Source organism: Gopherus flavomarginatus, chromosome 5 (assembly GCF_025201925.1).
Source record: "Gopherus flavomarginatus isolate rGopFla2 chromosome 5, rGopFla2.mat.asm, whole genome shotgun sequence".
Lineage (NCBI taxonomy): Eukaryota > Metazoa > Chordata > Testudines > Testudinidae > Gopherus > Gopherus flavomarginatus.
Window position 1 is genome coordinate 147,975,358 of NC_066621.1, and position 26,008 is coordinate 148,001,365.

General features: G+C 41.7%; 1 protein-coding gene across 6 annotated transcripts in view; it reads right to left on the bottom strand.

Annotated features, from left to right (window-relative positions):
* Positions 1-26,008, bottom strand: part of LRRC9 (leucine rich repeat containing 9) — an 81,926-nt gene that overhangs the window by 38,308 nt on the left and 17,610 nt on the right. For all 6 annotated transcript variants that reach the window (XM_050952512.1, XM_050952509.1, XM_050952510.1 and 3 more), the window contains 10 exons: positions 23,390-23,521; positions 18,134-18,310; positions 14,120-14,237; positions 9,848-9,980; positions 8,226-8,372; positions 6,700-6,821; positions 5,378-5,590; positions 3,730-3,849; positions 2,285-2,476; positions 647-772 (listed from right to left, as the gene is read on the bottom strand). In XM_050952512.1, the coding sequence (XP_050808469.1) occupies positions 647-772; positions 2,285-2,476; positions 3,730-3,849; positions 5,378-5,590; positions 6,700-6,821; positions 8,226-8,372; positions 9,848-9,980; positions 14,120-14,237; positions 18,134-18,310; positions 23,390-23,521 (1,480 nt within the window). The remainder of the gene's footprint in view (positions 1-646; positions 773-2,284; positions 2,477-3,729; positions 3,850-5,377; positions 5,591-6,699; positions 6,822-8,225; positions 8,373-9,847; positions 9,981-14,119; positions 14,238-18,133; positions 18,311-23,389; positions 23,522-26,008) is intronic.

Below are 26,008 nucleotides of genomic sequence, written 5' to 3' on the forward strand. Positions count from 1 at the left end.
ACTCTGTTTTTGATCAGTTCTTACTCCAGAAAAGTCTGATTCTAGTCAATGGGGTGTTGTCGGAGAATAGACAGAATCAGACTTTTCTGGAGTAAGAACTGATCAAAAATATGACCTGAATAAAGATCAAAGAATTCACCTGTGTTGTAGCAGTGTCCATACAGTGAATTAGTGAGTGGCAAGCTGGTGCGCAGCAGATCACGCTTGGCTTACTGCACACTAACTCGTCACATACACAAGGCCTCAGAAGTCTAGACAGTTTTTCTGCTACTTGCTTCATCCTCTCTTTTATTTGGCAAACATTTAATTTCCCGTGTTTTGAATAGAGCTGAAATTAAACAAGGTTATTTTTAACAAACTTCAAAATTATTAAAATTTAACATTATGAAATATCTTTCATTGTGAATCAGCATCATTACCAATATCAGCGAAGCTCTGAGTGAGAACAATGTTTGTGAAATAACTGCTGCTTCACAGCCAGCTGCTCAGAGCACAAAATATGGCATTTTCATAGGGCATAGGAAACTAGGTGATTTTAAAAATATGATTAAATACAAATTTTAAAATACAAGTCAGATTGTGCTTATAAATTTCTTGTTTCCAATCTTGCATTTGCTACAAGTTATAGCAAAATGGAACATCATACCTGAGAGATCTTTGATCCAGCAATAAAACACGAAGCAGCTGCAGCCTCTTCTTCAGTAATCTGGACTCCATCTAAATGAGTAAGAGCCTTTAATCGGCCAATGACGCTCAAACGCAATGAGACTGGCTTGGAAAAAAAAAGCAAAGTGATGTAATTGAGTTTTTAAAATTGTCTATATAGTTACATACAACAAAAGGACATATGATTCCTTTCAATCCTGTCTTCTCTCATGTTATGTATGTTAAGGGATAGATTGTGGTCCATCCTGTATGCTCACACAAGAAAGTAAAAAAGGAGACATAAGATGCGCCCCTTGCTCCCATGTCCCAGCTATGCCTACCATTGGTAGCAGTGTGCATGGGAAAGCAGCCTGCAGAAGGTTGCTATGTCCTCCCTGCTCACCTGGATTGGGGACGGGTGAAAAGGGGTGGGGAATGGGCTGAGTCTTGCCATACTTGTATAAAACTATAAGGAACAACATATATTTGGGCTAGGTTTGGTTACATTGATCTAATGTGACACTGATGTCAATAAATTACTCTGGATTTACATGCGTGTGTATGAGATAAAAATGTAGCCCTGAAGGATTGTAATTATACATACCTATGTAAGACATTAAGTGTGGTACAATAACAAAGTTATTAGCACCTGCCTTATAAGCCAGAAGTTTGCAAGTATTACAAGTGTTATTAAATGCAAGCAATTTGATGACCTCAGAGGAGGTGAAAGAGAAGCTCAAGGGATTTGGATGTGTGAGTCTAAACTCAGGGTGGAGCTACAGCCCTAACTCTTATACAGAAAGATTTTAAAATTCCCATTAAATTAAATATAGTGCAAGAAAAACACAGACTGGATAATCATATTCATAAGGAAAGTGAATAACAACATCCCTATTTCTAGCTGGAAAATATACTTACTGAAACGACCAGAATAGTAATGATCAATGTAATCTTTATAAACTAGATGGGACTATGCACTTGTGTATGGGAGAATGAAGGAGTACGCACATCTCTTAACTAGGCTACATAGCGCTTGGATCCAAGAATTCAAGAGAAGAGGACTACGCAGGTAGTCAGGGAATGGATGGAGAGGGTGTGCAATGGACTGAGTCTTGGATTGCTCCCCGATGCCACAGCCAGAACAGCTGGGCTGCCACTCTGGGGGGATGTGTGTGTCACCAGGTAGAAGGTTGGCACTGTATATTTTCCCTGAAAGTGGGGGAAACTATTTCTGCCCTGTCCCCTTTCACTGGCCAGCACAGCTGAGTCAGTGCAGTGGGGGCAAAGGGTGGCTGGCATAGATCATCTGTAAAGTTACCACCTACTAGAAGCAAGGAGGAGAGGAATTATGCCTCAGAGTAGCGTCACTGAGTCACAATGCTTCTAGGAGCCACCCCTGCAGATTATGCACAACCTCTTGCTCAGGACTGTTTACAAAGTCAAAGGGCCTGACAGCGTAAAGCATCCTTAAAGTGGACACTAATTACATATACATCCACTTTAAGGCCCCTTACACAGCCAGAGTGGTGTAAAGGGGCCTCAATGCAAATGAGAACCAGGCCCAACATTTAGCACTATAAAGTCTAATTGTTGTTTTGGCTAGAAGGTTTTCCTGAGAATTTTAAGCACTGACACATACCTTATGCCATGGGTTATGTCGGATATCAAGACTGAGTACGTTTGAAGTATGTTTACGTAAGACATTTATTTCCTCTCCAGTTTTTTTCAGTTGATTCCAGCTCAAGTCTAAATACTTCAGTTTGCTTAAGCCTCTAATACCCTCCAGGGTGATCACATGGTTGTGGCTTGCATCAAAATACTCCAGATTGGGCTGCAAGACAGTACTGATTTGAGAACAATTGTACAGAAAAAAGTGCAGCAAGGAAAGATTTGGTAACAAACTCAGTTTTAATAGACAGTCCCACAGAAGGCACTGTCATCCAGATTCAATGCCCAAAGCGCCCCTTGCCCAGCAGAAAGCCTGTCTGGATAGAAGTCTGGTTAAGCAATTGAACCTTTGAACGTATATTGAATCCAGCCCACCCTCTGATATTTCCTCATCCATCTACTACCAACAGAATACAGTACAGTTTTAGTTTTCTTTTTTCAGGGTGGAATTCATCCCTAGCATGCTCAGCCATGCAAGGCCCCGTACACTACTTTAGCCAGAGTGAGTGAGACAATCACATCATTTGAGAGTGGTGGGATCTACAGAAAGTCCTTGGAAAGTGGGGGAAGGGCCTACATCTTGTACTCCTCATGTAGGGTGACTCTGTACTGGCCCCAAACTAGGCAAAAGAGAGGGTCGGAGGCAGGTTGTGATTTTAGTCACATGATCTGCAAATACACAGATCCAGTGGCCCAGAAATCCTGGGTAGGGCAGGTTAACAACTACACTAGAATGGCAGCCCTGGAGGAGTAGCACTGTATGGCCTGGAGGTGAAAGCCATCCTTCCTACCCCACAGCCAGAGTCCCACTCCAAGTCTAATCTTGGGTGTTATTAATTGTTGTTAGTTATTATTTATTTGTGTTAGGATAGTGCCTAGAGACTCCAACCAAGATCAGGGCCCATTGTGCTAGGCACTGTAGACACACACAGTAAGAAACAGTCTCTAACCTGAAGCATTCACAATCTAAGTAGACAAGAGAGACAAAGGGTGGGAGACAGGAATAATAATAATACCACCATCTACCTCTTATACAGCACTTTTCATTTGCAGATCTCAAAGTGCTCTACAAAGGAGGTAAGTATCATTATTCCATTGTTCATATTGGGAAACTGAGGCAAGGGAGGTGAAATGACTTGCCTACCACCACTAAGCAGGCTAATTGCAGAGCCAGGAATAGAACCCAGGTCACCAAAGTCCCAATCCAGTACTCTACCTACTGGTCCACATTGCCTACTACAAAGGAGAAGTAAGAACTGTTTAGAGATAGTGAACTTCACCCATTAGGTATAAATCAGGCTTGCTGCCATGCAATAGACATTATTATATATAAATTGTACACACAAAGGATTTTTTTCAATTAAAATATTCCTTTAGTTTAATTTCCTTTACAAAATATAGAGTAACATTTCTTACCAAGTGGTAAACATCATCTAAACATGTAAATTCATTGAAGCTGACAATAAGTTTTCGAAGCCCTGTCAGTTTAGAGATGTCCCGCAGTTTGCTCAGGCTGTTCCCATGCAAATTCAGAACCTAGGTCAAAAATTAATGAGATTACAACTGTATCATATATATATACAACCAAATTCTGTGCTACTCCTTCACTGCTTTTCAACATTAAAGAGCTTCAACTGCTAGCGTTTAAAAGTAAATGTAACTCTATTCTATAGATTATAAAAAAGGCTAAGAAAAGTTACTTGTAAGTGAAATAAAGTTTGAGAAGAGCAGTTGCAGGGATCCTGGGACAAAGTATTGCTTTTATTTTCTATTTTGAAGGATATTTGTTCTTCCTCTCTATCTTCTCCCTGAAGTATCAGAGGGGTAGCCGTGTTAGTCTGGATCTGTAAAAGCAGCAAAGAATCCTGTGGCACCTTATAGACTAACAGACGTTTTGGAGCATGAGCTTTCGTGGGTGAAAACTTTTCCACTACATGCATCCGACGAAGTGGGTATTCACCCACGAAAGCTCATGCTCCAAAACGTCTGTTAGTCTATAAGGTGCCACAGGACTCTTTGCTGCTTCTCCCTGAAGTAATAGTGGGTTGGGAAGATAGAGATCCAGTTCAGAAATGGTTTTTACTGGTCCACTGAAAGGGGTAATGGTAGGAGCAAAAAGGGAGGACAGTTTCCAATCCTTCCCCACTAGGAGAGATCTTGTTGCTTGGGTAGACTGGATGGAAGATTGCCAGCTGGGAAATCCTCCATGCCTGGAGTACAGTTTGGGGAGAGAGGCACCCAGAAGAGGGGAAGAACCAGCCAAGTGAAGTCAAGTACTCAGGAAAGGGAATTATGGGTGAGTGCAAGGGGGAGGGGAGAACTGCTACCCCATCGAAGACACAGACAGGAGTGGAGATGAAAACTATTTAACAATTTGAAAGGCCAAATGTTCAGCAGGCTTCCTGCATCAAGTCTGAACAGACAAAATGAGTAACTGCAAATGCAAAACTGCAGTTAGTGATGCAATGAAAGGAGTTTTGTATGCAAATACCAATTTGCATAAGGGGTTTGGAGGCCCATCAGTTGCAATGATATTGAAAAACTGGGTGTAGCTGTGTGGCTGTCAAGAGTTCTCCCCTTCACTGGATTTATATTTTTCTGATGCCAAAACTGACATATAAAATCTTTTCAGGAGTGATCACTATGATGACACAACCACGCAGCCAAGAAAACTTTGAGAAGACTCACCGTTAAAGCTGACATGTTAGGCCTTAACTGGGTCTCACAAACAGTAGTTTTGCATGTGATTTCAATGGAATTATTTATACGATAGTAAGTAAGATCAGAAATCCTGCCCAGTATTTGTAAATTCATATTTTTATGAAAAACAAATGGCATAATTTAGGGACGGAAGTCCTTATTCTGATTTCACACTAGTGTTGGATCTCCAATTACTCCCAAAGCACTGCACTGATGTACAACAAGTGTAACACCAGAATCAAGCCCAAATGCTAGCCTTAATTTGTGACTTCCTGCTTTTGATTGGTTTATGAGGCAATCTGAATAACATGACATTGATTACGTAATACCTTGTCCTGCTGTAAGTTTAACAGACAATACTCACCACTATTTGACTGTAAATATTGGCCTTAGCAACTGAAAGCACTGTCTTTTCATCCAAACAAACAATTTTGGGTCTGGCTTTTACTGTAGGCTCCATGTTCATAACTTCATCATCACGTTGCAAATCACTAGACAATATAAATCCTTCTGTATTTTTCTTTCTTTCATCTACAATTACATTGCTGAGCGTAGAAAACAGAGACTGAACTTTGACCTATGCAAAATAATATTGGTCAACATTAGTAAAATTTCTATTTTAAGTTAGGTAAATTATTTCAAACTGCATACAAATATGCCCACAGTAGAGTTAGGAAATCATCTTTCGGTAATGCAGCACTTTCAGAAGAGAACAGCAATGCTTTTGTTTGTGCAAGCATTTACACATTACATTATGTTATGAACAAAAAGTAATGAAGTTTGTGGGCCACATCCTGTCACACACTGAACTCACACTGAGGACAACAGAAGTCTGCTTTCCTACCCAAACCCCCAAAGTCCAAGCACTGCAATAGCTCACTCTACAATGAAAGAGTTAGATGCAGACCCATGGGAGCTCATTAGTACTGCAATTGTTTTGGCAGTAGACCACTCAAATGTGATAGAAAGGGGGAATCTCCCCCACGCTCCCCTGTGGGAGCTGAATATTCTACTTTTGCAGCACACCCTGCTTCTGCTAGGTAGTAGAGCTCAGGACCTGAACTGAAACTCTTGCATGACAACAGCAAGTTACACAGCCATATAACCACAAGGCCAGTCCACCACATAGCTTATAAAAAATTAACATAAAAGCTTTTTTAATTAAGGAAAAACCTGTTCAGGATCCCAACCAGTAGCAGAATATCTGTGCATGCTTCAAAAACTACATACTTCACACTTTGAACCAAAACACAGATTGAAAATGAGTTGCTCTCTCATTAAGGACTCCATGAAGCAAGGTTTTGAGCAGTGTCAAATCTCATTCATTTTAGTGTCTCATTACTTTGATGGATGGTGCATTTAGTGAGAAAAGAGCTAATTTTCAATTGTGCTTCATTGCACTGCTAAGGCTACATTTAAGTCTCTGTGCCTTCCCTGCCACACTTGATAATGTTACAAAATAAGAGTCTGATCTTAACTCTCATTGCAGTGTATGAAGTTTCCCCACTGACTTCAACGTGAGTTTTATCAGGCCTTTAAACTGTTAGAGGGAACAGAACCCTGAACTTAGGTCCTGTCAGGTAATGTGAGTGAAGGAGGAGTAATTTCAACTAGTTGTTTTTCTCTTGATCTTTGAGATCTAAAGCTTACGGTCTAACACCCTATTAGGGAAAACAGAGTTCATACCAGTGTAGTGTACTCAAATTCAACGATGTATTCAGGCAAGACCAGTTCGTGATCAAATATAAACCACTCACATTGTCGATGGCGGCAGTCACAGTTTCTATGTTCCATGGCAGAATACATTTCTACAGCAAAAGAAAAGGAACAAACACAACTGGAAGGAATAAATACAAGACTGTTTCATGTTCACTGCAGGATGTAGTGAACAAACATTTCTCTCATGCTAAAAGTTTTAATTTGAGTTGTTTACTCAAGGGAGATTTGTTTTCTTAGGATCTTAATTCTCTTTAGGCATCCTGCAGCAACATCTAAAAATCTTACCAAATCTTACTGCAGAACCCTACAACTTAGTTTTTTATTTTCCTAGGGCAACCCTGTTTCTTGCGCTACATATTCTCAGAGGGCAGTGACGTGTCCCCTTACTCCCCTGTGTGAGCTGCAGAGCTGGCAGGTTCCAGCAAGAGTGGGAGGCAGCCTCTCTGGGGCCATTACTGCCTCTCCTGCTGGTTGGAAGGGAGTGGGCAAGCAGGGGTGGGGATTGGGAAAGAAACTTTTCTCCATTCTTCCCCCTCTCCCCCATGTGCTAAATGAAATCTTCTCCTGGTACAGATTATTTTTCCTCTGGAGTGAGGGGGTGGAGCCAAGGACAGCTGTTCTTTCATGGCAGACCGTTGGAAAAGAGAACTTTGCTTCGGCCCCCCAGGCACAGTTTGCTATACTGCACTGTTACCTAAAACTACTCGATCATTCTATAGTGTAATCACCTAACAGATTGTTTTTCTCGTCTTCCTGCCCATGGAAGGACATGTACAATCACAGTTCCTGCACTCAAGTAAACAAAGGGATTGCTCTCGTCTAGTATTCCAATGACTGCAAATCCCCCCAACTGGACAGGGAAGAGATGAAATCATGGCCCTGTTCCCACTCTGCACTGTCCTGCAAAGTTGACTGGCCCATGGAGCAAGTAGGATCGACCACTCAAAGATCGTTGCATTGTACACTGATAGTACACAGACTTAGCGAGGGTGATCATGACTCCCTCTAGAGACAATAAAGCATGCTTCTCTGCGTTAAAGGAATTCTCCTTCTGCTCAAGTGGAGATGGCTTGGGGATTTTAATGATGAAGGTGTTTGATCTCCACTGAGGTAGGTGTATGTGGCCCCAGTTATTACACATACACCCACACATGCCCTGAACAATGCAAAGCTGGGAGAGGGATTGTGTACACCACACTATTTCTAGTATGGACCAATGGCTGAAGAGCACAATCTGGTCCTTTGTGCTTTCCTTTAAACTCTCTGTGAATTAAACTACCACAAGTAATCACTAAAACGGTGAGCATCTTTTATTATCCTCTTTAACATTAGTTCAAAACAACATGCACTTGGGCTGGAGAAAGACCGTATTCTGAGTTCCCACCAGGATCAAAATTCCACGACAGGCTCCTAGACGTGTGAAAGGCAGTGTTGAGAATACGACACTGACACAACCTTCACTTTGTGCTAACTACAGCCTACAGATACGTTACCATCATCAGCATCAGATGAATCACTTAGTAAATGTTTCCGAGGCCTGAACACTGAATTAGCCCCTGGATAGTTGACTTGACTGATGGGATCTTTTTCACGAGCTGGAACACTATGTCCAAGAAAAACTTTTGCAATTATGAGTTTCCCTAAGGATGGAAAGAAAAGAAGATTTAATAATAACACTACCAAATTTTCTATAAAATTTGGGAGGGAGGGATAGCTCAGAGGTTTGAGCATTGGCCTGCTAAACACAGGGTTGTGAGTTCAATCCTTGAGGGGGCCATTTAGGGATATGGGGCAAAAATCTGTCTGGGGATTGGCCCTGCTTTGAGCAGGGGGTTGGACTAGATGACCTCCTGAGGTCCCTTTCAACCCTGATAGTCTATGATTCTATAAACACAGGGCAATAAAATGTTGGTGGTCAGCTCGATACCATCCGACAGGAGACTATATTCTGGTCTGGCAGATTAACAATCTAACAAGTACATTTTGGGAAGAGAGACTTCCGACAATTTGTTCCCAGAACAGTAGTATTTGGCTAAGATTTAAAAGCAGTAAATTCAGAAAAAAAAAAACCCCAAAAAAACCAGGGTGGTATTAAGGATCTGTCCCCATCAGAGCACCCCCCTTCATGTTACTTCACACAAGTCCAGTCCTTCTAGCAGGAGAGGTCAGCATCAGTCTAGCAGTGGCCAGCTCTCAGCCTTCTGATCAAGGCCTTCTAGCTATTTCTCCCCTTTTCAGAGTCTCAGGTGAAACAAACAATCCAAAGTCAGCAAAAGGAGCTAAACAAAAGGGCAAATTAAAGGACAAACAAACCTAAAGGTAGTCCTAAAACAGGATATTGGCCTCCCTTTCTTCAGAGGGGCCCTAGATGGGCCACAGTCCATCCTAGAGACCACTAGGTTGGTCTCCAGCACCAGTTATGGGACACAGTCTCTTCACCCTTTTAGCACAGGGGACCTGTCCTCCCTTCTTTGAGGGCACAGGTTCTGCTAGTTATCAGGCCTCTTCCTGGGAGCTGGAAAGCTTAACAGACTACTCCCTTCCTGGGCTGCCCACTGCTGAGCAGTGATTCCTCCTTTTAAACTTCTCCATTCCTGGCATGACTTTCCAGTGTGGCACAGTGGCACTTCTCTAGCACAAAGAAGCGTCTTAACCCATTCGATGCCGGTGAAGGGTTGATACATCTTGTCACTAGTGACGCCTGTTTCCTCAGAGTGCCCTGTCCTGGCTTCAAGTTAGCACAAACCCCTTGTGTCTCCCCTCACTCCCTATAACTCACCCTTCTTTTGAGCTGCTGAGTCTAGAAAGGTTAAGCTACATCTAATTAGCTTCCAGATAGGAGTGTCTCTCTTAGCTGCCTCTGAACCAGTCTAGGAGTTAGCTCCAAGCCACTGTATGGTTTGGAGAGATTTTCTAATAGAAAGGGCACTGGCCCAGATTGCAACAGGTCTTCTGGGTCCCTCCACAAAAAGACCTGTATACTCTGTCACAACAATCTACTGTATTTACAAGATTTTCTTGTAATTACAAGACAAAACACTTTGCAGTGATTTATGAAATGAGCCTTACACCTATCAATGATGTTTTAAAGCACCTTTTCAAGCGATTACATTACCATATCTGAATGGTTCCTCAAGATCATTGCTATTTTCACATTCATCTTTGGTTTGTTGCTGCAAAAATTCTATTCTGGGTCGTTCACATATAGTTAAACTGTTAGAGAGGCGAACAGCTTGTCTTCTTGAAAGCTGCAAAGATGAAAGTAAGGTCTAAGTAAGTTTATTTGACCAACGCCCCCTGTAAGAATTTCAAGACACATATCTTTAATCTGTAGCTTTACAATATGAAAATAAATTAAGGAAGAGGTGGAGAGTGGAAGAAGGAGGAGTAAAAAACAAGGACAGACTCATTTACTTGCGTTATCACAATCTAGTCAGGAGAAAAGAAAGTTAGATTGTAAAGTCTTTGGAGCACAGTATCAAAGGGGTAGACGTGTTAGTCTGTATCCACAAAAACAATGAGGAGTCCAGTGGCACCTTAAAGACTAACAGATTTCTTTGGCCATAAGCTTTCGTGGGTAAAAAACCCACCTCTTCAGATGCAAAGCATATGCCCAAATAAATCTGTTAGTTTTTACGGTGCCACCGGACTCCTTTTTCTTTGGAGCAGGAATCAGATTTATCTTTGAACAGCACCTAGCGCAATGGGAAGGGCAGTCCTAACTGGGGCCTTTGAGCACTACCACAGTATAATAACAACAAAGAAGCAGAGAGGGAGACGGGAGAGAGGGAGATATTTCTGAAGATACAATCCCGCCACTCAAAGAAAGCTGTTCACAAAATAGAAAAACAGGGAGAGGTGGACTATAAGTAGGGAAGACAAAATGAGGATGCCGCAGAAAAAGAGAGACAGCTCTCCTATTCCATCTCTCTATATTTTGCTTTTCATGAGTCAGAATGAGACATTTCTTATCTGATAATTCAGTGTTAACAGCTTCTCTCCTCATTCATCACTAATGAGACAATGCCCCCTATGTATGGAATTCAACAAGGCAGTCCAATGTTTTTGCTGGAGGCTCCAAGACAAAGCCCCACCCTTCAGCTCAGTTTGCCAGAAGAGTTCTTCCACAGCTGTGGGAACACTCCAGCAACTGATTATTAGCATTAAGATAATAACTTGATATAATAGGTTTTTAAGACAGTTATATGTCTATGTCTCCCTTTAGAAAAAGAATTCAGTTTGTATTCTGGTCATTTACCAGACTCCCAGGGTGGGTTGAATGAGAAGAGAATCTGTTAACAGAAACAAAATGATCAGGTAAGAATTTTTTTCTTTCCTTTACACAGCTTCTCTTCTCATTCATCAGCAGTTGGAAGTAGCAGACAGCGATTCACACAAATTGGAGGCAGGGAGGGGTGAATAAACAGAGTTTTAATTAGTATTATAGTAGAATAATAGGCAGGAATGTATGTAGGAACCAACCCAGTAGCACTTTCCTATCAAGGATGATTTTGCAGAGGAATGGAAACTTATTTTGCAAATCTTCCTCACATGAGACTCATACTCTTTCTTCCCAGTGCCCCTGTGGACTTCTGTGAATAGTTTCCCAGATGCCAAGCATGTCAAATGGTGCAGCATTTTAACATCTTGCCTGCTGCAATTCTGAGACCCTAATGCCTTCATGTTTTTGACAGAATGAAATAAACAGCAAACAACTGGCAGGCGTATTCCATATGCCCAAGCTATAACTTTAGAGCCCTAGCAATGCCCATTTATGCCACAATCTTCCAAAGGACTTCCAAGTGTTCAAACAAAATGATAGGAGAACTACTTCCCCGGAAGAGTTCAATGTGAGTACTTACAGAACACTGCTAGGGCTGGGACTGGTACCCATGATTCTATGGCGCTTGGTTGTAGGACTCCAATAAACCAATCTGGAGAAACTCAAGCATTGCTGAGATAGCCAGCACTTTGTAATTATTATTATATATTTGTATTATAGTAGCATCCAGAGAACTGGGCCGCAAAGCAGTCGCACTGTAGAAAGAGGAAGTCCCTGCCCAAAGAGCCTTCTGTTTCACCTTGCACATGAAACATAAATTTGACCAGGTCAATTAATAAAATTTCCTGGTTGAGTTTTATCTGGATACTGTATCAGAGACCAACGGAGCATCCATGCTGAACTACACTTTTCTTAGGATGCCCAGGCTGGTAACTGTAGGTGTTCCTGGTCTGAATGAAAGGGGTACTTGCTTCAAGAGGTCGGGCCTTTTCTGTAGATGCAATGTGGGTTCCTTAACTATCTAGCAAGTCTAAAATGCCTTCTGGGCCAGTGAAGGATTAGAAGAATGACTTCAACTCTCCCTTTTCCTCTTTTCTATATTCTTTATGTGAACTATCTTGAAAGATGGCAGATTCTTCTCTTCTCACAACATTACTTACATTTGACCTCTTGTTACTCCCCGATTTTGGAAGGGACAAACACTCATGCCTCAATCATAAACCATCCTCTAATAGGGAGATTTCCACCATGAGAGAGAAAATTGCCTGTGATGTGGTTTCTTGCACCTTCTTCTGAAGTAGCTGGTACTGACCACTGTCATACTGGACTTGATGGACCACTGATCTGATCCCATGCGGCCACGTTTTTAGGTTTTGGGTAGGGAGGTTGTTCAGACACACTACTGACAGCTGTCACAGTGAACTAAGATTTTGCTGAGATTTTGGAAATTTGTCTTCCAAGTACATTCCTCAACCTGAACGGCTTACTTCCTTAGTGAGTATGCAAGGGTCTAGTGTGCAAATTGTGTTGGCTTTCAACATGTTGTTTGTACTGACCTGCCCACAAGGAGATATTTGGATGTGATCTGAGAATGACACCTAATTTTGCATTGTAGCAGGTGTGTGGTTCCACATTCCAGAATGAATTTCTTCAGGTGCATTTTGAGAAAAGTTGAGGGATGAAGCCAACGCATTCTACCAACAATCCTGTTCATTGCAGAAAATTGCTACAGATGACCTCTGTCAGGAAATGACTAGTGCAATGATTTTTTGGGTCTTTGGAAATCTTTTCAATGATGGTAAAAGCGTGGCCAGAGCCAGGCTTTTTTTTTTTTAAATTATTTTTTCCCCCATGAGTGAGCAATTTTCTGCATTGGATTCAAAAGCTCTTCTTAACTGTGAAGAACTAGTGAGTAGGAATCCTGTCCAGCAGCTGTCCAATTACAAATGGTACCGTTTCTCTGGACAGGCCACTGATTGGAATTGTCTAGAAGCAAAACTTGCGACCTGTGCCTTGCTGTAAGTACTACCAGCTATTTCTTAGCATGGAGGGTGGATCTGAATGAAGAGTTTTATAAAGGATTGTGACTTCTCATACACAAATGTTCTTTGGTTGGTTTGGAGAAAAATGTAGGGAAACTTCTACCCTAGATTTTCCCTCTGCTAAAGGAATTGTTCTTTCTTGAATACTCTTGGTGTTGGTAGTGACCAATGGATTGCTATGCTGGCTTCGACAGTGAGAGTTGAGGCCTCTCTGCTGTCTCAGCTACTAATTTATCTCAGTTTCCCCAAGTAGCTCCTCACCTGTAAGTTTGGATGCACAAGATCTGTTTAGGATGATTGATTGCTATTTGTGGGTGTAACACCCTCGTAGCCATCAAGTCACAAATCACATCAAGGGTTTGACCAGGATAGAATGGCAGGTGTCTCACTCCAAGCAAGGATTATACCCAGAGATGATGACTTTTTACCACCACGTGGGCTTTCCTTACTAAGCATGTGAAACACCTTTAATCTAAATAGCTATAGCTGAGGCTCTGAAGTCTCCATGCTGTCAAATACCCAATCTGGGAGAGAGGAGGAGGAAGAAAGATTATAAATCACTGCTGCAAAAAAACAAAATAAAAATTAAATTATAAAACAATCTGGTTGGGAGAAACTAAACTGCTAACTTGTTACACTGCTGGAGGCAGAAAATCTGGGGGCCTGGGCTGAAGGGCAAGACTTGGTCCTGAAGCTTCTACGAACAACGTTGGACTGCCTCCCAACTGAGGATTCGTGATGAACAAGGACAGAAGCTGTGCAACCGAAAGGGAGGGAGAGGGCAGAGAAGAAACAGGGAAGGTGTGAAACGCGAGTTGAAAAGAAGTAGCAAAGCACTGATTATTCCTGTGCCAGGGAGGGGAAAAGCAAAGAAGAAAGTGGAGACAACAGGAGGAAGGACAAGAATAAACGCAGAAAAAGAGGGGAAAGATGAGTGGGACAAAATGATAAGAAGAGATGAAAGAAGAAGGGAAGGTAGAGCAGCACCAATTAGGCCTTTCTGAGCTGGGCTACCAACTACTAAGTAATAAACAAACACTCTTCTGTGCAGATTTTATCTCACCTTGTGCTCTTCCATTGCCTGGAACCCATCCTCAAGCACTTGCAGCAGTTGCTTTTTCTTAACTGGCAAGTCTGGGTCAAATACATAGAAGAGACATTCCAGCATCTTCCTGTAGTTTCTTAACAATAAGAAGCAGGAAAATATTTCAGTGCTTCTGTTGCAACAATAATATGCAGCCTAAGCAGAGCATGTTTGTTGTAAAATGTTCACTAAGAATTAGCTGGATTGCAATTAAGACGACTTCCACTTATGTAAGAAATACAAATAATGTTGATATTCAGTGTGCAATATCTGGTGAACACTAAAGATCAAATGCATGCTAAAACAAGTGTTTTCGTCCTTTAATGCATAAGGGTGGTCTCCATTTCCTGTGCCCCCTCAAAAAAATCTATTTTTTGTTTTTTTTTTGTATTTCAAATATCAAGTTCTTACTTCCTTCTCTTTGCTGGAGGTCCTTGGCAAGATTACTGTAGTAGCTGGGAAGAAGAGTGGATAATGGAATCCATGCGGACAAATCATCTCAAAGAACCAGTTTCCATAAGAGAAATAATCGTTCTTTCCTCGTTGAGTGATTGTCCATATGGACTCCACTTCTGGTGACTGGCAGGTAGCAACCTCACAATCAGGATCATGACTGTATGACAGCTTTGCCAAAATAGGCATCCTGAGGCCTCAGCTAAGGAAGTGTGTGTGAAATCAAGGACTGATCTACAGATAGCTGTCCTGCAAATTTCTGAAACTGATATGCTTTTCATACTATAAACATAAAAGTGCCTGAGTCCTGGTGGAGTGGGCTCTAACCTGCCTGGGTGGCTCTAGTCTAGCTAACTCATAGTATGATCTAATACAATTAGACATGCATTTAGACAGTCTCCGGGTATGCACTGCCTGACCTTTTACCCTATCAACAACTGCTACGAACAGTCTTGGGAAACTCCTGAAGGGTTTTGTTCTGTCAAGGTAATATGAAAGAATCCTAACCACATCAAGGGCATGCAACTTCGCTTCTCTTAGTTGGAGTGAGGCTTGGGAAAGAAAACTGGTTGGTGATTCATGTGATTCAGATGATCATCTGAAACAACCTTCAGTAAAAACTGTGCGTGAGACCTAAGGATCACTGTGTCTTTATGTAACAGCGTGTAAGATGCACCATCCATGAGGGCCTGAATTTCTCTTACCCAACAACTAAAAAATCCATTTTAAAAGATGGATGATATAGAGAGAAAGGTTCTAGGGGCTCAAAAGGAGGTCCCATTAACCCCGCTAAGACTAGGTCACAGGAAAGAGGGAGCTCCCAAACTGGAGGAAGCACATGAATAAAGGGCATGAGGAACTTAACCGTAGGGTGGGAAAATATGGTGTGATCCTGGACAGGAGGATGGTGAACTGATATAGATGCTAAATGAATTCTTATGAAGCTGATGTATGGTTCTGGAAGCATAGGGACAGCACATGATTCCTGCTGTTCTGGACTGAGTCTTCTTTAGAAGACAGGTGGCACTCTGCTGTTCAAACAGAGCATCTCCCATTTTCCTGCATATGTCAGTCTAGTAGAATCCTTTCTGCTGTGCACCAGTGTATTTTGGACATCAGCTATTCAGCTCCTGTTGATGGTAGTTAACCAGCCAGCTTCCATGCTCTTAGATGCAAAAATGCTGGGTCCATGGTAGGATCTGACCTTCATTCTGAGAGATTACATTGGGTAAGTCAGGTAATACTATTGGGGGCTGAGCTGACAAGAGTCTGAGGAGATCTAAAACGGCATATTTGACTGTAAAGTAGGGGCACTGCCAACAGATCGAGGGATGTGATCATTCCCCTCTATTCGGCATTGGTGAGGCCTCATCTGGAGTACTGTGTCCAGTTTTGGGCCCCACGCTACAAGGAGGATGTGGAAAAAATGGAAAGAGTCCAGCAGAGGGCAAAAAAAAAAGATCAGGGGGCTGCGGCACATGACTTATGAAGAGAGGCTGAGGGAACTGGGATTATTTAGTCTGCAGAAGAGAAGTATGAGGGGGGGATTTGATAGCTGCTTTCAACTACCTGAAAGGGGGTTCCAAAGAGGATGGATCTAGACTGTTCTCAGTGGTACCAGAAGACAGAACAAGAAGTAAGGGTCTCAAGTTGCAGTGGGGGAGGTTTAGGTTGGATATCAGGAAAAACTTTTTCACGAGGAGGATGATAAAGCACTGAAATGGGTTAGCTAGGGAGGTGGTGGAATCTCCTTCCTTAGAGATTTTTAAGGTCAGGCTTGATGAAGCCCTGGCTGGGATGATTTAGTTGGGGATTGGTCCAATTCTGAGTTTGGGGTTGGACTAGATGACCTCCTGAGGTCCCTTCCAATGCTGATATTCCACGATTCTGTGATCCATGCCTCCTTTTACTAGGACCCAGGAGGGTGAGCTACACTGGTACTCAATCTGGGAACCATGTCCCTTCTTATCCCTTTCAAATGACTAGGTGGGGGAGGGCTTAGCAACTCTACCAGTCTCAGTAGATAGAAGTTTCTCTGAAGAGTGAGCCTGGGAACTTGGAGCTGAGCCACAGATCATAAGCACACTGATGGAGGAAGCCTGCTGAGGCCCAATAGGCCCTTTTTCTCGGACTCTGAGAATCTTGTTGAGCACTCCAGGAGAAAAGTTTAAGACGGACCTCTCTCAGTTTCTGAATTCTCTTGGAGAAGGAGCCACAGAATGAGCATCTATCAGCAATATACTCCTCTCCAAAACAAAAAAGGCACTTAAAACATCCATCATTAAGCAGAACAGTCATATCACAGGAGAGGCAAGTTCTGAACTCCATGGACTTCATTTCAGCCCTAATGGCTAAATCTCGATACCAGGAAGCTCCCTAGCACTAATAAAAAATTTTTTCTCTCTATCCCATAGATAGTCAACCACTACATTATACAAGATCACTATCTAACTGATTTACACACACACACAAAACACCAGTGATGTCACACACTGTACACAGAAGAGGAGACTGCAGGAATTCCATCTCCCAGCCATGGGCAGCAAGAACAAACTGAGGTATGGGTGGGCACAAGGGCATTCAGACAGCAGGCACTGCCCCAATGGATACTTGTTAGCTAAAATAATCCTACCTTGCAGCATGTGCACCAGAAGTGGAATGCATATGGACAATCACTAGAGGAAGAATCATTGTTAATTTTTAAAGCTTCAGTGCCTGATCCTGCTTTCATGCCACACACAGAACTCCCAGTGAACTCATTTGTCAGTTATATTATGCACCCTGCAGGGAACTTCTGCATAAACCAATCTTTAGTTTCCATTTGTAATGTAAGATTTAATACCATCTCCTCAATTATCCCTTTTCTTCTGACCCTTCCTATACTGTAGACGGTTGTATATTTTAAGACTAATTACCATACGTCTTGTATACATTACTCTGAAAACTGTCAAAACTTAAATTAAAGAGCATATATTAAAAAAAATCCCACTTTAGAAACTCTTCTTTCCAGTAATTAAGCTCCCACTCCTGCAAGCTGCTTGGACACGTAATCATTCCCCTCTATTTGGCATTGGTGAGGCTCATCTGGACCCAATGCCTGCACAGAGCTCATTATAGTATCAGGGTCTTAAACCTTCTTGTTAGAAGGCAGTGGAATGAATAACTATAATAGCCAAAACTTTCTAAAGTAAAGGCTGAAATCCACATAAGAAATTTGGACACACCGGCACTCGAGCATACAAATCCACTGGCTGAATAATGCAACCAAGTATCTGCATGTACACTACTGAGATGTGTGTTCAATACAGTTGCATAATGCATGTATTTTGTCCTCTTTTTGCACTCTCTCTCTCTCTCTCTCTCTCTCTGGCTTTCCTTTAAAAAAAAAATCTGGCCATTCACATCTTTAAACTGAATTCACAGCCTTATGCTAGTTTATGTATTGCTTTGTAAAACATATCTATCACTTAAAATCATTAAGTTCATATTGCTTCCCATGTAACTGTTTCACTAAATTGTCCTTAAAAATCATCTACTCACTCCGTTTCACTTAAAACTTCTTTATCCAAAAACAGTTGAAACTTCTCTTCAAATATCATCCTCAGAATACGGTTGTGCACTCGGATGATGCGATTTATTTTCACTCCTGTAATACCATATGCTTTGAAGTCCCAGGCACAAAATCGTGACAGAATTAAATCATAGCAGGAATTAAACCTGTGTCCAGGAATGAACAACGGAAAGCAAGAAGAAAATGTTTATTTTATTTTATTTTTTTTGCAACCAGAACCTGATTTTTCTTCTGTTTTCAAATGAAGGGAAAGAAAAATACTATAAGTGGTATTTTGGGGTAGTTTCTCTTTCTTTTATACTTTTAGAAATTCTCTCCTTCAACTAGAGACGGATGACCTTGTGTTACCTCATTATGAACATTACAGATTACATTCGGCAGAAAACACTAACGTTAATGAGTTTGTGATCCACCACATTTCTCTCCTGCCTCTAGGATACCATGTTGCATCGCAGATTTCATAAAGTCCTCCACGCATGGTTATGGCCACAGCTTTAGGCTGTATGGGACTACTTGCATAAAGTGAGCACGGTTAAAAGAGGAACGACGATCCAGCAGTAAGGACATGAACCTCGGACCCAGGAGACCAGAGACCATTTCCCTACTCTCCTACAGCCTTCCTGTGTGACCTTGGGCAATCACTGAGCCTCAGTTCTCCACCAGCAAACTGGAATAATGGCACTTCCATGCTGTACAGGAGTGTTGTGAAGATAAATACATTAAAGACTGTGAGGTGCTCCGATACTACAGTAATAGGGGTCATATCAACAGCTTCGATAGACAGCTAAAATACAGTTCTTAAAAGAAGTCCATTCTGGAAACATAGTGGCTTCCCAAAAGCTGAGAAAACCAAATTGAAAAACAAATACTCTTTTCAATAATCAGAGGACATTTTTCTAGAAAAAAAAAAAAAAGACAACCAACCAGGGCCAGTGCAAACCATTAGGCGACCTAGGGCGCTAACATTTGGGGGGTGGTGACCGCGGCGGCCAGACCTTCCACCGCCCACGGAGGACGGCATTTTGGGGGCGGGACCTTCTGCCGCCTAGGGTGGCAAAAAAGCTGGTGGCGCTCCTGCAAACAAATGCAGATCAACTTGCAATGAATAAAAACACTGCTCTTTCTCTAAAGGACTCTGTGCTAAGACTCTGATTCAAACATTGGACTCATTTAGCATTTCTCCTTGTCAATATTAAAAATCCTTGGCTTGAAAAAGCATCTTTAAAATAAATTCATTAATTATATAAAATGACAGTACTAACAAAGAACGCTGTTTGTACGGAAAGTACAGAGAGAACCTCTGAGCACATCGCAACCTGCAGCACTCTAGCAGACGTGTCTGAACATAAGAGAAAGGCACAGCTGAGGTGGACAAGCTTGGAGTACTCAAGCAGAAAACTGTCCTTGAAATAATACCAACCTAAATTTGCATCTCCCCTCAACAAAGCGCCAAGGTTATTTATACTGAGACCATGTAAATAACCTTTAATACTTCTTTACAGCAAGTAGTAAAGCTATCCAGGAGCTCGCTGTCACTGCTGCCCCAGTAGTTAAAACAGCTATTTGTCATTTCAGACTTCCATATTCCAATTTTATTGACTATCTTATTTTATATAGAATTTCCGGGACGTGAAATAAAATAAAAAAGAGAACTAATAATTAGTCTACAGGGGCATCAAAGTCTTGAATAGTGGAATATTTATCTTCTACTGTGCCTAAGTATCACTATGGACCCAACACAGCTCCCATTGAAATGAATGGCAAAGCTTCAGTTGACTTCACTGAGGCCAGGATGAGCCCCCAAACCTCTGGCGTTGCATTTGGTCCAAAGAACTTACCTAAAAGTGAATGGAATCCTTAGACATTTTATACCTTTACATCAGGCATCAACGGAGTGCATGTTAATTAAAATAACTATTGAACAAATTATAAAAAACAGTCACATTTCAGTTTTAGATATACAATGACCCCTCACCCAAAATATCTATTTTTTTCCAAAATATTTATATACTCTTTGATAGTCATGATGATAGCTACTGGAACATTTTATTAAATAATGGACTACTTTACCTTTTTAAAAATTATTGAATTTCTTTTGAAGAATGTGTTTTATAGAACAAATGCCTTTTTTCATTTTGAGCGCTCTCTGCATTTTAAATAATATCTCTGGTACCAGAGCAAGAGAAAGAACTCTTTTGCATTTTTCTGAGAGGGTGGTGTGGCTCAGTGGACAGAGCAGCGATGGGGTCTATTCCCAGCTCTGCCATTGGTCTGCTGGATGACCTTGGACAATCACTTCCTCTCTCTGTGGCTTGGTTTCCCCATCGGTAAAATGGGGAATCAATACATTTACCTCTTTTGTAAAGTGCTTTGAAGTGTACTGATGGTTAATTATAGCTTATATACCACAATAAATAGGTGATAAAATTGTATACTTCAGGACATAAGGCAATAAACAACAAAAGAGGGTTAGGAAGTAATTCTTCCACAAGCCCATTATTCTATAAGTCTATATTAGAGTTGCTTGCACTTTTCCCTGAAGGTGAGCAGGGTGACTATGCATTCCCTGCATGCAGCACTGATGGGCTCTGTGTTAGTTTCATATAAGGCAGGGTAGAGAGACATGGAAATGGGCAGAACCAAAGGTCACAAACTTCTGTATAGGAGTCCAGAGGGTTCACTGCTCCTGCTCTATCTGTGAATAGCATTTATAGAAGGGCTGTGTGCCCACACCATGCTCTGCCCATAGGTACTGATTCCATTCCTCTCTAAGCTCCTATGTTGTTCTCCCATACAAAGCCGGGGTCATGAATTTAACCACCATATCATAAGCAGGTACTACTCCCAATGAATGTCAATGAGAGTGATGCTTGCTTAGGCCAAGGCCAGATTTGACCCTACATGTGTATCTGAAGAAAACACTTCCTTCAGAGAATTTCAAGTCACAATGTATTAACTGGTTTTTTTGGGGGGGTGGAGTGGGGTCAGAGGGATTGTTAAAATTCACTAACTCTGAATGGTAAGAACAGAAAATTTATCAATAATTTCCCTTCTGCTAGCCGCATCTCCCACATCTTAGCTGCTCTCAACTCATGGAGGCAGATCAAAGTTTAGAAGCCATGTGAACTGGCCAGGTCCCTCTCAGCTTCTGCTTGCTTCCAGATGAGTTATTCCCAAGATGTAAAACTTGCATAACTTCAGCACATAGTACTGGGGTTCTTATTCCTTCTCAGTTGTTCACATATGTGACTGTGGTCTTGTTGTCTGACTAAATCAGCAAGAGGTTCCCCTCTAGCCTGGACTGAAACCTTCGTAGCACCAGCTTGATTGGTCTTAGTTATAGGGGTTTTATGCTGTGGGTCCTTTCCTCCAGGTTGCAGAAGCTTTGAGCTGTTTGGGACCCTAGATATGTTCCCCAGCTCTCTAGGTTGAAGTCATTTGTGGGGATCAGGGGAGGTGGGAGGCATAAGGAATGCCCTGAGCTGATCACCACTTTAAGGAATTGATCACCTGTGCAGGATCCTCATTTGATCTTTCATGTATTAAAGGGAGGGGTCCAAGACCTTTAAGATGAAGCCCTGAAGGTGCCTGATGAGTGACTGTGTCCATGGGATGATCCCTATTAGGAGGCCCTAGCAGTTGAAGGCTCACCCTGCAATAGTGGCCTCTTGCAGTTCCAAAACAGTGCAGTGAGGTCTTGACTCTTCTGGAACTTCTCTAGAAATGGACATATCCTTGCTATCGAGGTGTCTATGTCCACTCCCAAGTAAGTTATTTGGGTGGATGGAATCAAGGTGTTTTTCTGGATGTTGATAATAAAACCATGCATCCGCAGGAGAGTCAAAGTCAGAAACAGCTGTTTGTGCCATTATGGGGGGATGGCGCTCTGATAAAAATGTCTTCCAGGAAAGGGTTTAGGTAGCTCTCCCACCTGAGTCTGGCTATGATTATCACCAAATCTTTGTAAAGACCTGGGGACTGAGGGTAAGCATAGTAGGAGGCCTGATATTGATAATGCTTTCTGCTGTAGGCAAACATTAGGAACCTGTGATGGCATGGTCTGACTAGGATGTGTAGGTATGCATCTGTGAGATCCACAAAAGACAGAAAATCCCTCTGGGACAGGGATGACACTATGGAAGTCAAGGTTTTCAGCCAGAACTTCATTTTCTTCATCCATTTGTTGAGCCTTCTGAGATCTAGAATTGCTCAGATTCCTCCTGTATGCACCTAAGTCAGGGGCTGTCAAACTTCATTGCACCACAACACCCTTCTAACAACAAAAATTACTGTATGTTCCCTGGAGGGCAGACCAAAGACAAGGCTCAAGGTCTTCTGTCCCAGGACAGGGGGCTGTCACCCAAGCCCCACCATTCAGGGCTGAAGCCCTGGGCGGTGGGGCTCTGGCTTCTGCTTCATCCCCAGCAAGTCTAATGATTTTGGCAACCCCATTAAACAGGGTCCTGACCCACAGTTTGAAAACCGCTGTTCTAAATGATAGAGAAAATGGAGCAGACCCTGAGAACCCTTTCCTGTGAGGGAATGCTCTATATCACTCCCATACTCAGAAGGTGAGAAATCTTGTTCTAGCTTAGACTGTGCTTTACTGGGTCATTTGAGATGAGGGACTGGATGAAAAACAGATGGGGTGGCACCCATAACTCAGGGGAATATCCCTGACTGTCTAGTCCATAGTCAAAGCAACCCATTGCTCCAGGAACTGGGAAATCCTACCTCCAAACTTCCATTCTAGGGGGAAACATACGTGGTCTTTGTCATAAAGAGGCTTTAGGAGCAGGGGTTTTCTTCCCAAGCCATGGTTCCACAGCTTTCAGCTGGTGAGCCTGCTGTCTCTTTACTGGTATTTCTTTAAGGATGAGGTCCGAAAAGAATGCCTTTGTGTGATGCCCAGTCTGTACTCTTTCTCAAAGGCATGGTGTGACATCAGGAGGGACTGTTAGATTTTGCAGCATTGTCTACTACCTTGTTCAAATGTGGAGGAGGAAGTGAGCTATAAAAGCTGCCACCTTCCACAGGCAGCCATGGAGGCAGAGAAACTGGGAGCAAGCAGGAGCAATGTGGGCATGGTCAAACCATGCCATTTCAAAACTCTGATCTGCCTCCATGAGCTGCAGAGAGAAGAGAGCAGACCAGATATCAAGAACTGTGGGTGGCATTGGGCTGCAGAAATCGGGTTTAAAATGTAATGTCTAAAATAACTTTACCAAGAATCACTTGGTGAGCCTTCTTCAAAGCGAGTGTTGCCCACTGTTTCCAATTCAGTCAGCAAAAACTGCACTACTAAGCTATTGCTTTTCTTCTTTTTTTTAACTTCCATCTGGTAAATTTTCTCAATTCTGCAACAAAAACAACATGGTAAATTTTGGTGGGAATATAATAAATGGTAAGGACAGGCACAAAATTCATCTTGCTTTTTTATGTCAAATTCAGAAAAAAAAAATCGGGATTGAGATGGCTTTTGATGATTTGTTCGAAGTATAAGAAAATGGAGCCACATTCGTTATTCTTTCCATTTATTTTTCTTAAAAATTATAAAAGTGAATTGGATGTTTGTGAATGGTGCTGGCTTTACAGCACTGAAGAGTGAGGTCCTGTAGTGATCAACAAGACAGCTACAGCACAGGCATCTTCAGGCAAGCTTCCCTCACTCCACCCCCAACATTAATTTGAGGGATCATCTGTAGGAGTAAAAGAGAGGTTTAGTTTCTCTGAAGTACTGAAAATGATGCTAGTCTGAAGTGCAGCCGCAAACTGTGCACTGGTAGCTCCAGGGGTGACTTATGGCACAGGCTTGATATAGGTGGCTACTCAGGACATTTTAGGTTGCGATATGTTCAAACCCCCCCCACCCCAACTCCTTCAATTGTTCCATTACTGAACTGACACAGTAGAAGTGTGCATGCATCTTCTCCCTCCTCACTGACAGGAATCTAGGACTCTCCCTCTGGAAATGAACTCCGGCTCACCAGTTAAAAAACCTGGTATGATCTGGTTCTCTTTTAGGTCTGATGCCCACAGAATTCTTTGTCAACCCAGTTTTCATTGCACCCTGGGATGGGGTGAGAGCAAACTAAGCCTTTAGTAGCCCAAGACACCAAAGCACATAAGGCAAGCGCTGGCTAAACTGAAGGATCAATGATAGGCCTAAGGACTATTGTCCTGTAAAACACCATAGAATATAATAAAATGCTTTCTACTATTAAGCTAGCAATCCAAACTTTCCTTGGTAACAAACATTCCTTTCTAAACTTAGTAAATCGTGAGATATCAGATTAAAAAAAAAAACAGTTAACTCTCATTACTTATTTTCCCACTTGAATTCTAATATGATTTTAGTACCAACCATCTGAAGAATCCCTTGAACTAGAAATTCAATGCTTTATTAGCATCTCAAAGCTTGGAATATCAGCTTCCAAATTTTAGAGGATGAAATTCATCCCTGTGCAAAGGCCTCACATAAGCCTATAGCACCACTTCAGTCTCACTTAAGGCCTATTTTGAGGGGTTGTGCCATGCATAGATCTTGTGCTGGTCTTTTGCTCAGGCATGAATTTCACCCATTAAGCACTCATCTCTAACTAAAGAATGTCAAGAAAAAGCAGTTGCTAAAGTTATGTTGGAATTCCAGTGGTAATCAGACTGGCATGAATTTTTAAGATTTGACAAATACCTCTTGACTTGCCAAGGTATTTTGCTGGACCAATACATGTTTAAGACCTGTAAACTTTTCCATTCACTAGTCCTACATGGCTAAAAAAATGTTTTGGTTCCAGCCATTTTTGTTCAATTCTTGTCCTATCTTTGAGACTGCTAGTCTTTTTTTTTTTTAAATAAGGACACCTGACTACTAGGAAATAGACTGAATCCAGCAACTCAGTTCACATAGAGTAGTTAACAGCCATTTTAATGACTTTTATCATTTATTTTATTTCTATTATATCCTAACCACTTCAGCCTTCTTTCTTGAATCACAGTCTCTGCAGTCTGTTGGCCAGTCCTTTGTAAAACATCAGCATGTGTTACTTTATCCCACAAGCGAACACCAAGTATTCTCACCAAGAAGACTGAATGCATTAAATTTCCTGTTGTGGGCTTCTAGCATTTGCCAAATTTCAGTATCACCTGTAAAGTAAAGAGCTTGAAATTTTCTTTTACTCCACATATGTCCTGTATCTCCCTTCGATGTTGCTTTTTTCATCACCTAATCCATCAGAATGCAGAAAAGATGATGCAACCCTGCTGCACGCCAGTAATATCAAACTAATAAGTCTCCTCATTTTCTGTCCTTATGCAGCAGTTTGAACGTTCACATGGCATCTCGACCAGTGACATTACCTTTCAAGGAAGCCCATATTGTTCCAAGATCTTCCATAGTGATTCTCCATGAATGCAGGTGAAAGTTTTGGTGAAATCTATGAAGTTAAAGACTAATCTGTAGGCAAGCCCTTTGTTAATCAATCATCTCAGGGTAAAGATGGGATCTACACATTTTCTTTAACCTAAAGCCTGCTTGCTTATTATTTCAGTACTTCATCTATGCCCAAGTTAATTCTGTTCAATAGTATACTACAGAACACTTCTCCGTGTTCTAAAGTAGTTTTTTCCTTGCCAGTTATCACACACCCTTAAGTTGCCTTTCTTTGATATTTTATAAAATACATCTTTCTTCCAGTCCTCTGGGCAGAACTCTCTCTCCCAAACTATATTATAAAATTAATGACTTTTGGAATACTACTATCAGTTTTGTCCTCAGTTGAAATAAATGTAACACAGGCTCCAAATCCTATCAGTCCCTTTAATTACCAAGCCCACCTCAATGAGTT